Here is a 14,570-nt window from a genome sequence, read left to right on the forward strand (position 1 = left end):
AAAAGGTATGACGAAATACGAAATACAACGGGTTAGGAAACCGTCCAGCGGCTCAGTTTTGCATATTCCAAGTCTCAGCTCTCCCATATTAATGATACCCCTCGCTAGCAGGCAGGTGACAGGCATTAGCATAAATCGCTGAAATCGCAGAAATCACAGAAATCGCTGATGCCGATGCCGATGTGAGCTGAGCGAGCGAACGGACAGACAGACAGACAGGTCGATCGCTCGGTGAACAATTAACCAGACAGACACCTACACGACGAGGCGAGGAGACCTGCTGGGAGACCAGCCATAGCAGTATAAATCAAACTTTTAATTACAGTGTAATTAATGTAACGTATTTCAATTAATTAAGTGCACTTTGATTGGCGTCGTTGTTGCCCAGAGGCTGTGCTGTCCACAACCAGAAAGCCCAACCAGAACCCAAAACTGAAACCGAAACAAAACTACAAAAAATTATATTACGAAACCAGAAAAAGTTTTGCGCGCCAAAAAATATCAGCAATATCAGGCAAAAGAAACAAACCAGCGGATATAAACAAGATATTTGATTATGGGAGTTTATAAAGAATTTGGAATACACTTTGATGGCGATTGATTTGGGGGTTTAATATTTTCAATTTAATATCAACGAAAACAAAAATTGAAAACAATTTTGTAGGACATTTAATGAATCTTAATAAGAAAATATGTAAAATACATTTATTATTTATTTATATTATCAATTATAACATTTATTTTTTAAATCATATTGATTTCAATTAAATGTTCTAGAATTTAAATAAAATACAAATAAAATTTAAAATATCTTTTATAGTTTTTTGTATATAAATTCAATTTAGGCCAGTATGAAAGCGAATCAAAAGGAATTCTATATAATTTCACTCATTTTTAAATAATAGAATAAATAGTTCATTTAAATGTGGAAAATATGTCATTTTTTCTGAGTGCTTATACAGCATAATTATAGCAAATTCAAATACCACACAAAACTTGTTAAATCATATTAAACCAAGATCAAATCCATCTGCCCCCATATATATTAGAGTATCTCAAACAGCTGGGCCTTGTTGCTGAAACAGGTGATAAGGCGGCGCACCACTGTTGTTGGCTACAAAAACCACATTGAACGGCATCATAAACCAGCTGCAACTGCCGACGCCGCTGCTGGAGGAGGTGTGGAGGGGGCCGGCAGGCGTGGCGTGGGCGCGTGGAAAACTCTATTGCGTCGTTGCGAAAATTAACTGCAATATGCACAGAGAGCCCAAAGAGGCCGAGAGCCACTTGTGGCACAAATGTTAAAAGGCTCGCCACAAGGCCTGGCCTGGTCCCCCACCATCGACTCCAACTCCGACTCCGGCAGTGACTTCGGCTTCCTACGAGCCACTCGCACACCACGGGTCCAAGTCGGAGAAGGCGTCGCGTCTATCTCTGTGTGGCTTCCGTGGCAGGTTCCAGCAAATTTGCTGTTGCTGTCGCTGCTGCTGCTGTTGGCCTGGCCTAATGCGAAAGTTGTTGCCCTTGTGTTAGTGTGCCACACAGCGGTGTGTTCGTGCCACAAGTGGCAAAGCCAAATAACACTGGCCTACAAACAGAAGCCAATTTTGATAGAGTTCGTCAGGCAACGTAGGGAAATAAATTATTAAATTCAAACTAATCTTGGATTTGTATTAAAAAAAAGTCAAAAATGTCTTTTTTAATACAAGTTTACATTAAAAAAAAAAAAAAAATTATAATTTTTTCCATTAGTTTATTTACTTAAAGTTATTTGCTAAAAATATCAAAAGATTTATTTGTATTCATATTTTGTATTAAATAAAATAAAATAAAAATATAAAATAATTTATATTAAAATATATGTATATGAATATATGTAACTTGATGGAAATTCACATAAAAACCAATTTTGAATTCTTAAATAGTTATAATTGTAGCAAAAACCTTAAAAAATCACGAGCAAAAATAGTCCTCAAATCATTTTCCATATTTATCGCTTCCGAAATAATTTGTTGAGTGGTGTTGGGCCTCCCAACCACGTCACGCGTCAGTTTTTTGTACGTGTTGTTTCGTTTGTTGGTCAAGTGACCCGCAACAACAATACCAGCAACAAAAAAATAAGCAACGACAACATACGACAGTAACAAATGCAACACGCGCTTAATTTTTATTAGACCTCATGCGGTGCGCATGCGCAGCACCGAATAACCGTTGCACACGAGCGTATCTGCATCTGCACACACTCTCACACACACACACACACACACACACGTGGAATATACAATATCTTTTTGGGGCCAGCAATTGGCATAATTGACTGGTCGGTCGCCCTGGCTGTCTATCTGTCCGTCTGGCCTCTGAGTGCAGTACGTGAGGCTCAATAGCGGTAGAACTTTTCGGTTAACATATTGTGTTACTTTGCCCCAAAAGACAATTGATTTATGTTCATCATTAATAACAATCACAAGAGACCAGAAACAAATGTGGTGCCCACAAGCCGCTCGTGAGTGACACGGAGCTTGTACCGCGAGGGGGCGACACCCACTCTGGATGCTAAATTTTAAGCGGAATGGGGCAGCTGTTATTAGCATTAAACATTATGCAACGGCCAGTAAAATCCATAGATTTGTTAATCGATTTAAGAAGTCAAATATTCTGTCTTTTAATTTGACTTCCGTCTTGTATTTCGCTATCCGTATTATATTTTGCATTATTGCAAAAAAGTCCATGAAAAGAGAGCGAGAGCAAGAAACGAAAGAAACTAATAAGAAAATGTCGCAGCTGACTGTTCAGTAAAACACTGATTTAATTTCGACATGACACATCTCCGTGTTTCGACATAATTCGATAATGGAACTTATGGTTTTTAAATTCAATTTGCATAAATAAAGGTTATTAATAGTTGTCGAGCTGCATATGTAACTCTAAAATTGCAAACCAGTAAGTACATAATTTGTACACAAACGAGAAGGGACGTGTGAGACGCTTCTTACGCGTCACAACTTTTATACCCGGCACTCAGTACTACATCTGCACTTTAGCGGTTATTTGTCAAATTTTACATTTTTTCTTCATCTGTCATCTACATCAACAACACTACTCACGCCAACACGCTCCTTTAGCTCGCCACCCTCCCCTAGAGACACACACTGCAGAGTCGCGGCAGAGGCAGCGGCAGAGGCAGTGACGTGTCAGGGGCCAGGCCATAAACAGCGCGTAGCAGAGTGTGAATGCTGCGGGACGGGGTGGGTTTGGCCACTGAAAATTAATTTCTCCATTGTGGCTATAATAATGATCCAATCGTATCCCAATTTGGTGATCTGATAGATATGGTCATTCCCTACGGAATGGCGTTTTTAGTTTTCTGCTATCTTCAAAATTGTAGATTTGGGAGGTTTTCGCCCTTTTGCGGAGGCGGAAGGGGGCGTGGCTAATTTTTGAAATACACTTGTAACAGTGTGAGCATACAGAAGTCTGGATGCAAAATTTGGTGGCTCTAGCTTTTATAGTCTCTGAGATCCAGGCGCTCATAAGGACGGACGGACGGACGGACGGACAGACAGACATGGCTCAATCGACTCGGCTATTGATGCTTATCAAGAATATATATACTTTATGGGGTCGGAAACGTTTACTTCTGTGCGTTACATACAACCGTTATCCGCACAAATACAATATACCCTATTTACTCTTCGAGTACCGGGTATAAAAATCAGAGACAATTAGAGAGGGCAGCACCGGAAAGTCCCGTTGGTTGTTGCTTCTGCTTCTCGAAAGTGTTTTGCATTTTGCTGAAGGCATAGCTACAGAGCGAGAGTCTTCGTCTCAGCCGCGTGTGCAGCTTTGTTGTTGTTGCTGCTGAGAGAGCAATAGAACAAAAGATAGAAGGAGAATTGCCAGAAGGTTTATTTTTTCATGTGAGATGTGAAGCTCGTAAATGAGGAGAACAGGAAAAAGATGCGAAAATATAATATGAATATAATATTAAAATAGTAATACTTAACAAGTGTTTATAAGATTATTAACAACTATTTACTCAAGTATGAATATTCCGTATTTACATTTGAAGATATGTTTTATATTTATTTTGAATATTTAAACAAATTTTATAATTTGTAATATATATATCGATGGATTTCCATATAAAAAAACAAATTTAAATCAAAGGCCTTATGCATTCAAATGGTTTTTGTATGATTTTCTTCAAGTAGAAAAATATTTCTAAAAACTTATTGTGTTATAATTTAACCATTGATAAACTTCAAAATGGACCGATGGAAACATTTGCTCAAGTCGTTCTGCAGCTAGTAGATTTGTTATACGGTTATTTCTTACTGAGAAGTTAATTAATATTTGTAGAATTATTTTAATAATTATATCTCTCAATTAGCTTACACTTATCAGTTACTTTCACTTCTATTAGTTTCCACATTTGGGATTGTGTGTATTTTTCCATCTGTAATAAAAATAGTTTTAAAATATTGAAAATTATCATTTTCGATCAATAAACATACCAACATTCGCATCCCATCTTCCGAATTACGTTCATTAACTTCCCAAACAAGACGCCTTTGTTCGTTGAAACCATTTTCCTTCAAAATGTTTTCAAAGGAATTCAGCGAACCGGAAAACACAGTGTTAATTACGGAAAGTTTTGTATGAATCAACTGCAACTTTTTACAATTGCTGATAATTTCAAATACATCTTCTGGAAGATAATTGATTGAGTATAGATATAATTGCTCCAGGGTATTGGAGTATTTCGAAACAACTATATCGATATTGTGAATATCTCCGGTCGCAAATGTCAACGATTTGAGCTTTGGACATGTTGGCATTACTTGTGGACAAATTGTGCAATTCAATAACTCAAGTTCTTCCAATTCCGGTAATAAAAAATCAAATTTCTGGCAGATTGAAACGCTGGTATATATAACCACCAAGCAGCGAAGTTTTTTTAAGTGTGAGGCTATTTCTAAAATATTTAATACATATTTTGTCTCAGGCCAAATGATGTACAGTTTTTCCAAGTTTATCAGTCTTGGAATGTGTTGTGCTAAAACCAATTAAAAAAATATTTAAAAAATAGATTAATTTTGATTTATTTAAAGTCCATACCCTGTCCATTCCTTATGTGAAACACTTTCAACTCTTTACAATCTGTATTAATGCATTCGATTATATGATTACACCTTAATTTATTAAAATATTCAATTTTTCTTAGGCTTTTAATGCCCATAAATGCCTTGAACTCCTTCAAATTATCAGTTGGAACCTCCACACAGGTAGATTTCAAGTTGGTGCAGTGCTTTACTATTAGCTCCACAATTGGCTTCTCGAATGTTTTTTCAGTCGTATTCATGTGGACAACACTCGCTCCGCAAAGCGGCAGAAAAACTGTCAATACATCATTTGTAAAAACATCGCAGTCCACATGCGTATAAACCAATTTACTATGGTAGGCAAATGCGTGGCCAAGCTCTTCGCTGACTTGAGCCAGTTGAAGTTTATCATTTAAGTTCAAGTTTCCATAAATCTGATTTAGAATCTCAATCGGTAAATGGGAAAGCATTTTAATAGCGAAACTTAAACCGGAAACGGAAACAGCACAAATGTATGTAAATAACTATCAGAGATGGTAATATACTGGGCCTCTCGATATATCGTACACATTAATAATGTATGTATATCGATGTTTACTTAGTGATGCGATGCGTCTCCGGTGGAAACAGATAAATAAATAGTTGCTTCCATGTTTTTAACAATTGTTTAATTGATATTTATTCCATGGGAAATACTTTGAGAATATTATTATTATATTAATATTTTGAATGCTATGTTGGAGTATTTTCTTCAAACAGCAATACATTTATATTTAATGTTTAATCAAATGAAAAATTCTTCTATAGAGGAATTTGTTTTCTTGTGGGATAGTTTCAACCACAAAAGATGGCCAAATTTGCTGTTAGAATTAAACAAATTATTATTGCATCAAAATTGTAAGTCCAATTGTGGCATTGTAGCTGTGTTCCACACTGTATTTTGCAATTATCGGCAATAAATTCGTTAATGTGTGCTGTTTCCCATATCGAGCCATACAGATTTTATGGCTAGTCCCCCCGGCATCTATATTTAGATATTGCCACAATGAAGGGCCAGAACAACAACAGACGATCCCAACTAATTGCCCTGTCCACACACAGCACCGCCGCATGCTTATCCTTGATCATCAATGGTTCATTAACTCCGCGAAGCCACAATAAGAAGAGCCTCAACCCACAGCCAATGCCGTGGAGCGTATTTAATACAATTAACTGGGAACGTTACAAGATTAACCCCCCCCAACATGGGGAATGGGGCAGAATCGAGGGAGATGCCGAGAGATCAGGCTTCTGCTCAGATTAACAATCAATTAAAATTGACAAGCGGACGAAGTGGGAAGTGGGAGGGAGAGAGAGTGCCATCAGGGCCAGGGCCAGGGCCATGACCATGGACCATGGTGTTGCAAGTGCAGCAATCGGACGGACCGAGGAGCAAAGAAAATAAAGGAAAATGATTACAATGGGCGTATAAAAGGCGCCATTTATGTAGCTCTCTGTGCAAACGACACGCAATAATTACGCCCAATTAATAGCAATAACTTTTGCAAATTAGATAATTTCGGTCCACGTCCACAGGGCACTGCACAGGGCAGAGCACAACTACGGTCCGGTCCACCATCCACGCCCTGGGGCCACATTAAATGTAATTCTTTTGGAGTTCTGGCATCTGGCTGGGGTACTGGGGAAGATTTGCCTGCACGCGAGTGCCAAATGAGTGTAATCAGGCAGCGCTGCACTTGTCGCTCTCCTCCTGCCCATCCCAATTCCGCTCAGATCCCAACATTGAGACCAAGAACCGCCTTGTGACAGGAGGGCGGCACCTAATGGGTGTCGGTTGGGTATATTCGATGGTGTGAGTGTGACTGTGTGTGTGTGTTTCGAGGTACCTTTCATCACCTTAATTCATGGGTGGATTTTATTTTTGGAGTTGTGTGAAATAATCTAAAATTGGCTCCATTTAAGTGTTGGCATCTACTTTACCATGAAAAATAATATATAAAATAAAATAATTAACAAAAATATATTTTTAAATAACAAGTAAAGAAAAAAAGTCGCAATTATAGCTTGAGAATTATTAAATAAATAAATAGCATTACAAGCATTAGCATTAATAACTAACTAAAATAATAAATATTATTAAAAATAATAATTTTATATCTATTTTTTAACTTGGATAAATTTTTTATGTCTTTATACCAGTGCTACAAGATTTAGTTATATTTAAGGCATTTAAAGTATTTAGTTAATATTAAATTAATATTTAAAAATGTAAATGATTAAATTCAACCATTTTTAAATTTGTATATAATTAGTTTTAAATTTAATCTTGGATCTTTAATTATGTATAGGAATTCTTTCTTTATTTATTTTTATTTGCATTTGGTTTTTATTTATTTTTAAATTTATTTTTTACCTTTTTCTTTCTTTATTTATTTTTATTTGCATTTGTTTTTTTTTCAGTTTATTTTTTATGCATATGTTTCTTTTATTATCTTTAGTTTATTTCCCTTTATTTCGCTCTCTTGTTTATTGTAGTGTTTATTCAATTTATTAATTAATCATAATTTGAGAGTATCGTACAGATATCAAATAGTCGAGTCTGCCTCCTAATATCTATAATTTACAACTTCCCCCAGTACATGCAACTATTTTTTTTTTGTTCCCGCCACTTGCTGCTGCTGATGGTGGTGCTGCTGCTGCTCTTGTGCTCCATCAAAAGGCTGCTCTGCAAATAAATTATTACCCCGTGCACTTGTGCTGTGCCTTCCTCCTCGCTCACACACACACACACACGCGCAGTTGCTGCCCCATCTGCCCCATGGGTCCCCATGGCAGTGCCTACTTAACCGAGGCGCAATGCTAAAAATACAATTGAACCTATTGCTGACAGCTGTTGCGTAAGCCATGGAGCGGTTCAGGTTGTTAAAAGGGGGAATTGAAAAGATTACATAAAAAATTAGAACTTGAAAATAAATTGCGGGCATTTCTAGATAAATAAATCATTTCCACAAACTATGAAATATTTCTATATATTTTTCAAAATATTCCTAAATAAATTTCAAATATTTTTAAGTTTGGCAAATCAAAATCCGCTCCTGCACTAAAGCAATTTATCAAATGGCAGCACGCCAAGCTTCTCCTCTCGCAAAAAGCCAGCAACAGGCAGGCAGGCAGGCTCCTCCAACCAGTCGGGCCAGCCCTGGAGCGAATAGATGCCACAGAGGAGTTGTTGTCTTCGTCTAGTATTACATAAGCAGCGCACGAGACGGGTAGATCGGTTGGCAGGGGAGAAGTCTTATCTATTGGCCTGCAGTCGGGCAGCGAGCGTGTAGAAGATCAAGTGGCACAAGACATCCCCAACTGAAGGAGCAGATGTAGTGGGGCCCACGGCAGCTGGCAAAAGGCAGCGGCACTGTACTGAAGCTAGGAGCGCACAGATACCATATTCTGGCAGTGTCCGCTCCAAGCAGGCAGGCAGGCACGCGTCATGTAGGGATTTAGTGAGCAGCTGGCCAAAAACAGTAGCTCATATATACACACATAAATATGTATATCCATGGAAATAATCGTACTCGTATGTTTATTTGAGGATTGAAATTGATTTGTTTGTGGCCTGTGCCCAGAGTGACAGAGCGCAGTGCAGGAACTTAAATCCAATCAGCGAGCTTGCAGTCGTTCAGCGCACACGCCTCCAATTACGTGGTGGCTAAATGACAATTGTACTTTTAACCCAATTTACACGACTTCACACTGATTTGCCTACAGTTTTTGCTGCTCCTTAACTATTAAATAAATATAAATTGTTGAGAATTCGTAGAGGACTCGACTCGTGCTCAAGGGTCCCAAAATATATCTATTCGGGAGGGAATTGGTGGGGTTTAAGCTTTGGCATTGAGAACCAGTGCTGGTTCTATGTTTTTTGTAGGGTTTTGTGTTAATTATATACAATAAGGATCAATCCTAATTTGTTCACAATTTATTATTTTTTATTGTTATCCTAATAATCAAATAAACTCCAGCTTGAGCTTTTCAACCAATAACCCTGCCAGTGCCTAATGTCTTCCGCTTTTTATTCCAGGGTATCGCTTGTGCCGCATTCACGCTCCCCCAACCAATGTCTATGCCTTGCCTCCCTCTCTCTTGTTTATGCATTTGATTATTTGCTTAAATCTTTATCGTTGATTTCTGTGTGGAGTGTGTGTGTTTGTTCGGGTGTCTTCCTCGTTTCGTATGCAGGCAACGTTTCTCGTTTCGTTTCATTTCATTTCGTTCCTTTGGCACTCTTCGTTTGCATCCACATGCAGAAGAGAGTGATCGCGGTGGTGGCGTTGGAGGGGTGAGAGTCAAGATCCATTAAGGCAATGACCTGTTTTCATATCAATTCTATATTCCTCTGTGTGTGTGTTGTACGAGGCTTTGTTGTTGTTTTGTCCCGTTCTAGCTTATGGGTAGCCACTGCCACTGATCGGCGATCGGTTCAACGCTGCTTGGGTTCAAGGTATATCGAACCATAAAGGTTTTGGCCGTCTCGGAACCTATTTTAAGTGATCCTCCGGCTGCCCTTCCATTACCATTCCAATGTACCTTGGTTCGCTGCTGGTGTAGGCGTTAACGGAGACGAAGAGTTGGGACCCGAGGCACACGCAATCGGTGCAAGACGTCGCATATGTCCCAATGTTGCAAGTTGATAGTAAAAATTATGATGATTCTTGCCCCAAACAACAACCGCCGCAGTGACTGGTCAAACGGGTTCTGTGTTGTTGTTGTTGCTGCTGCTGCCTGTTGCCTGTTGATGCCGCTGCTGCTGTGTGCATATTTATCTCCGCGTTGTCGCTGCCTCCACTTCATTAGGTCTTTAATTTTATATCGTATCAAAACAGAAAAAAGGCAGGCAGAACTCCTCTCCTTGGCTTGGCTCTGTGTGTCCGCCTGTCCGACTGTTTATCTTCGTTGCTGCTTTGCATACCCTTTAAGAGTGGGTTGGATAGACTATGGACCTGCGATGGGGGATTGTGAAGGGTTGAACAGTAGAACATTTGAAAGTAGCAGAATATGGGAAGATTTTGGCATTATCTCTGGGGAAAATAACGGACCTACGTTACTCTTGCGATAAATGTGGCCATAGGAAATGCGCTTTAAACTTGAAGAATTCGATTAATACTTATAAGTTGTGGTACAGCAAATATAAATTTATTCCATAATTAGCCAAGGGTATGCTCCATTCGAACCACAATCCTGACCTTTCTCTTCTTTTATTTGTTTATTTTTTTTGCAGCTCTACTACGGGAGGGATACCCACTCTTGTGGATACACTCTTGGGGCAAACGTGAAAAAAGTCTTTGGCGCGTAAAATCTTTTTGGGTTCATTAGAACGTTGAACGTGTGCTTGTCTCTCTCTCTCTTTCTCGCTGTCCTGTTCTGTTCTGCCTGAGCCTGGTCACATGGGGCAATCAAGTCGTTTCTCCTGGCCCTGTCACTCTTTGACAGCGCATCTGCGGTTTAATCTGGTTTCTCGAGGGATGCGCTGGGGGACGCTCTTGCGCGTACTTCGCTCTTCTGCCCAGTTGGAGATTGTTGCATTGTACGTGAACGTGTACAGTACCAGCCTAGGTTTTTGGACTACGCTCTAGCCGATCTATTTTTAGTCATCGCGTGGATATGATCAATCAAAAACGGCAAAAATTGCTTGTAGTTCAGTGGGGTTTTGTGACGGGTTTGGGCTTGCTTTATCACTCGCATCTGTCGAGCCCTTTACATGAATTTTTTGCATATTTGTACTCTGAATATATTGGGATTTTAATATCGTTTCAATGGAGCATATTTATATGATATTTATTTATATTTCACTGATCTTTATTCCATTGTCGATCACTTCCATCAATCAGTGCGCGTCTTAAGGTGCCCATTTTTTGGGTCTTTGCATTTTGCTTGGGGTTTACTTTAGATAAGCGTTGCCAGTCCGGCGGGGGTAGGGCGTGTAAAGTGCCTTTCTATTTGCCCAGAACTAACCATCCATACGATATCTCTGTTTCTCGCTGTGTGTGTCGCGTTCTGTGACTACTGTTTGTTTAGAAGGTTTTCACCCGTATTTGCTTTGGCTTGTTTGGCTACTTAAATTTCCCAGAGTCAATAGATGGGAATCGAGTTGGTTTGCCACAGCCTTGACCAAACACACACACACACATACACACACATATAATTGCGATGCAACGTGTACTGCCAGGGTCAACTGCAGTTGCATCCTTGAAATCAAAATTGAAATCGTAATGGGGCACACCCCGAGGGGCCACCAGCAAGTCGAAGTCAGAGTTTAATCAGTGTTTGACCGAGCACAAATATGGGCAAAGCATATTCTGATCACCGCTCATTTTAGCCTCAATTAGAGCCCAGTGGGTGGAAACTGTTTGTACAAGACTTTGGCGGTAATTGTGGGGTCCAAACTGTTAATCCATAACCGAGTTTGAGAACCTTTCGGATCGGATCAAGCTATAATCATGGCCATTGCTTATTTGCATTCGGAATTGCATCGGATCAATGCGGTGGCACGACAAATGAATCATGTTGAGGAGGAGATCTCCTCTCCGTCTCTCTCTCTCTCTCTCTTGCCTACCCATAGATGATGCCCCACTCTACGTGGAGCACTCGTGCGGCCCCCAGAGGCAAGCGACATTGACAATGAGCCAGAAAGCGTTACCAAAGCGATCCACAAACGGTAGCCCCCAACAAACAAAACAAAACAAAAAACGAAACAATACAAAAGCGATGGTGGGGGGAGGGAGAGGCAACACAAACGTGTCCGTTTGTGAGAGCTTTTCGGATTTTCGTTGCGGCATGATCGGGCAAAAGATCGTTAAGCTGTGCACAGTAGCTGCTCGAGCGTCATAATAACAGCAGCAACAAGATGTAGTCCTCCTTCCCCTTACCCTCTGCCTCCAGCCCACCGCCTACTTGGCTGTCCGTCCGCCTGTCTGTCCGTCCGTGGAGTGTGGAGTGCAGCTGCAACGCTGCAGGGTGTACACTGTACACAGTGCCACAGAGTGCGACGCGCCACAAATCAACAAGCCCAAGCAGGCAGGCACACACTCGGACGGACTCCACTCCACCACTCCACTCCACTACGATATCGGAGCGTATAGCGTAGGCAAACTGCTTAACCGGTTTGCTCTTCCACAAGAGCCAGCGGGACAGAGTGGACAGCGTGGACAGACGGCTCGAAGAGACGACAAACGACGATGCATAAAGCTTTTTAGAACCTTCTTTGTTGCGGCTTGCAGTTTGATGCACTGAGCGAAAGAGGTGGCGGTATTCGAGGGGTACATATGTTTGGTAGATCAATGGGTAACTTTAGGGTATGAAATGTTAGAATTAATCAAAGATCAGTGCTTTGTGGATATAACTTCAACTATTTGGTATTGAATTGTGATCTCCTAGTGATCGCCTTCCCTTGCCTTACCCAAAACCCAATTTCCATTTGATCGATCGATCTATTCCAATTTCTCTTTTGGCTTTTTTTTGTAATAACCAACGATCAAAGCTCTACATTTTGCTAGTTGCCCTGCCCCTACGACCCCTTTGCCATTTCTAAATCGTTAAATTTCATATATTAAATTATTACCTCGACCGCGAAACCCCTAATTTTGTTGCGTGTAATTGCTGCTGCTGCTGCTGCTGCTGCTGCCAGTGCCAGTGGAGCTTTTATTCCTATGTTGTTGTTGCTGCTGCTGTTGCTGTCTCGTTCTGTTAGCCATGTGCGGCCGGTTCTTTCCTTCCTCTGTCTTTAAGCGCGACTGCGCTGCCGTCTTAAGCTGCATTACAACTTTTTACTGCGTCTTAAACAGAAATCGAGTTTTCTTATACCCCACACAAATAAACAGACAGACATACAGTTGTGTGAGTATGTATGTATGTTTGTATGTGTCTTTTCATCTATCTCTGAGCGCAACTCCGCCCGAAACATCAACGCCCCAAGTGCATTGGGCTTCCTCCCTTTCCTCTTCTTGTACAGCTGTGGGCGTTAAAATAAAAACGCCAGCGAATGTATTCATATTTTATATGGAACTGTAAATGTTGGTTCTCTTGTGGGCTAACTAACGGACTAACTAAAGCTTGGAGAGGCTACTGGCCATAAAATTGCGCTAACTAAAAAACTTATTAAATCTTAACAAATATTTTGACATCTAGCTTCAAAGTTATAGGGCCTCAAAGCCTCAATGGGTTCAATAATGGTCTCGGGAACTCTCCTATTTAAGTAAAACTCAGCTTAAAGTATTTACAAGATTTATTTAATTGGGTTTATGCAGATTAGAATTAACCCAAAATCCTTTTCTGCTTATCTCCTCGAAGCATTTCCATGAGCTAATATTTATGTGAACACCACTGTACATGTGCAAGCCCATGCGTGTATGCGTTCATGTGTCTCTGACAATCTGCGGGCTCTGATGATAGTTACAACGTAGTCATCGTCATTGTCAGCCTCTCCTCCTCCTCCACCCTCAGCTAACCCCCTCCATCGCGACTGCCCGACAGCGTGAGGTTCGTCCAGTAGCTGCGCTTAATTGCATTTTGACTTGCGGCGTGAAGTTGAGTAGCAACAACAACTGCAACGAGAAGAAGGAAGAGGCGAGAGAGCAGAAGAAAAATCAGAAGATGAAGCAGAAGCTTTGTCATTTGGAGGAACCGAACCAAAGCGAAACGAACCGGGAATAGGGAACCTCTCTCTCTGTCTTGCCTGCCTCTCTTCGCTTCGGAAGCTGTGTTGCTGTTGTCTCTTGGTATATTTGCTTAGCGTTTACGAGGCGTGGCCGTTTGCCTCTTTTTGGCGTATGCCCGGTAGCTGACGGTTGCTGCCCTTCCCCACCCATCGCACCGTCTCTTGCGCTTTGCGCTCTCTTTATGTTTGCATTGTCTGCTCATGTGCTGCAGCTTTTATGACTTGCAACTGTGATGCGCTCTCCTGTGTCTTGATCTCCTGTACATCGCTCTCCCTTTGGCCCGCTCATAAGTTATTTCAGAGCTCTGCCTGCTAAAGGTTTTGATTATATTTGGCTCAGATTTGAAAGGATCAGCACTAAAAAGCAGCTAAATGATACGAGGGGAAACAAAGTGAGAGCTGAAAGGTAATATTTGCATGACCTTTGCTGGACAGTATTGTGAAAAAAAATAAGAAAATAGTCAGAAGCAGCAGACTTTGTGTCGAATGTGTGTGTCCACCCACACATTTTATTTTTAAATACGAATAAAGTAATCGAAAAATTGCAATCCATTTAAAAAAATTACTTCCCCAAACCTTAACTTAACGGCAAGTTAACACCGAACTTTTAAGTACCACAAAATCATGTTCATATTTATTAATTACCGTAGTAACTCCAAACCGTTCCCTCTTGGCCCTTTTTTGGTCATGTTTTTCTGTATTTCCAATCGAAACAAATTAGACATGCTGATCAGCTATCGATTACATCGGAGTATCCG

At 40.4% G+C, this 14,570-nt stretch overlaps 1 protein-coding gene across 1 annotated transcript; it reads right to left on the reverse strand.

The window, feature by feature from the left end:
- Positions 1–4,811: 4,811 nt before the first annotated feature.
- Positions 4,812–5,572, reverse strand: LOC117893411 (the record flags this gene model as incomplete). Its single annotated transcript, XM_034800022.1, has 2 exons — positions 5,119–5,572; positions 4,812–5,056 (listed from the first exon to the last, which is right to left on the reverse strand). Coding segments are annotated over exons 1-2 (699 nt in total), but the record flags the coding sequence as incomplete, so codon positions are not given.
- Between the last annotated feature and the right edge of the window lie 8,998 nt (positions 5,573–14,570).

The sequence above is a fragment of the Drosophila subobscura genome, chromosome J, assembly GCF_008121235.1.
Source record: "Drosophila subobscura isolate 14011-0131.10 chromosome J, UCBerk_Dsub_1.0, whole genome shotgun sequence".
Lineage (NCBI taxonomy): Eukaryota > Metazoa > Arthropoda > Insecta > Diptera > Drosophilidae > Drosophila > Drosophila subobscura.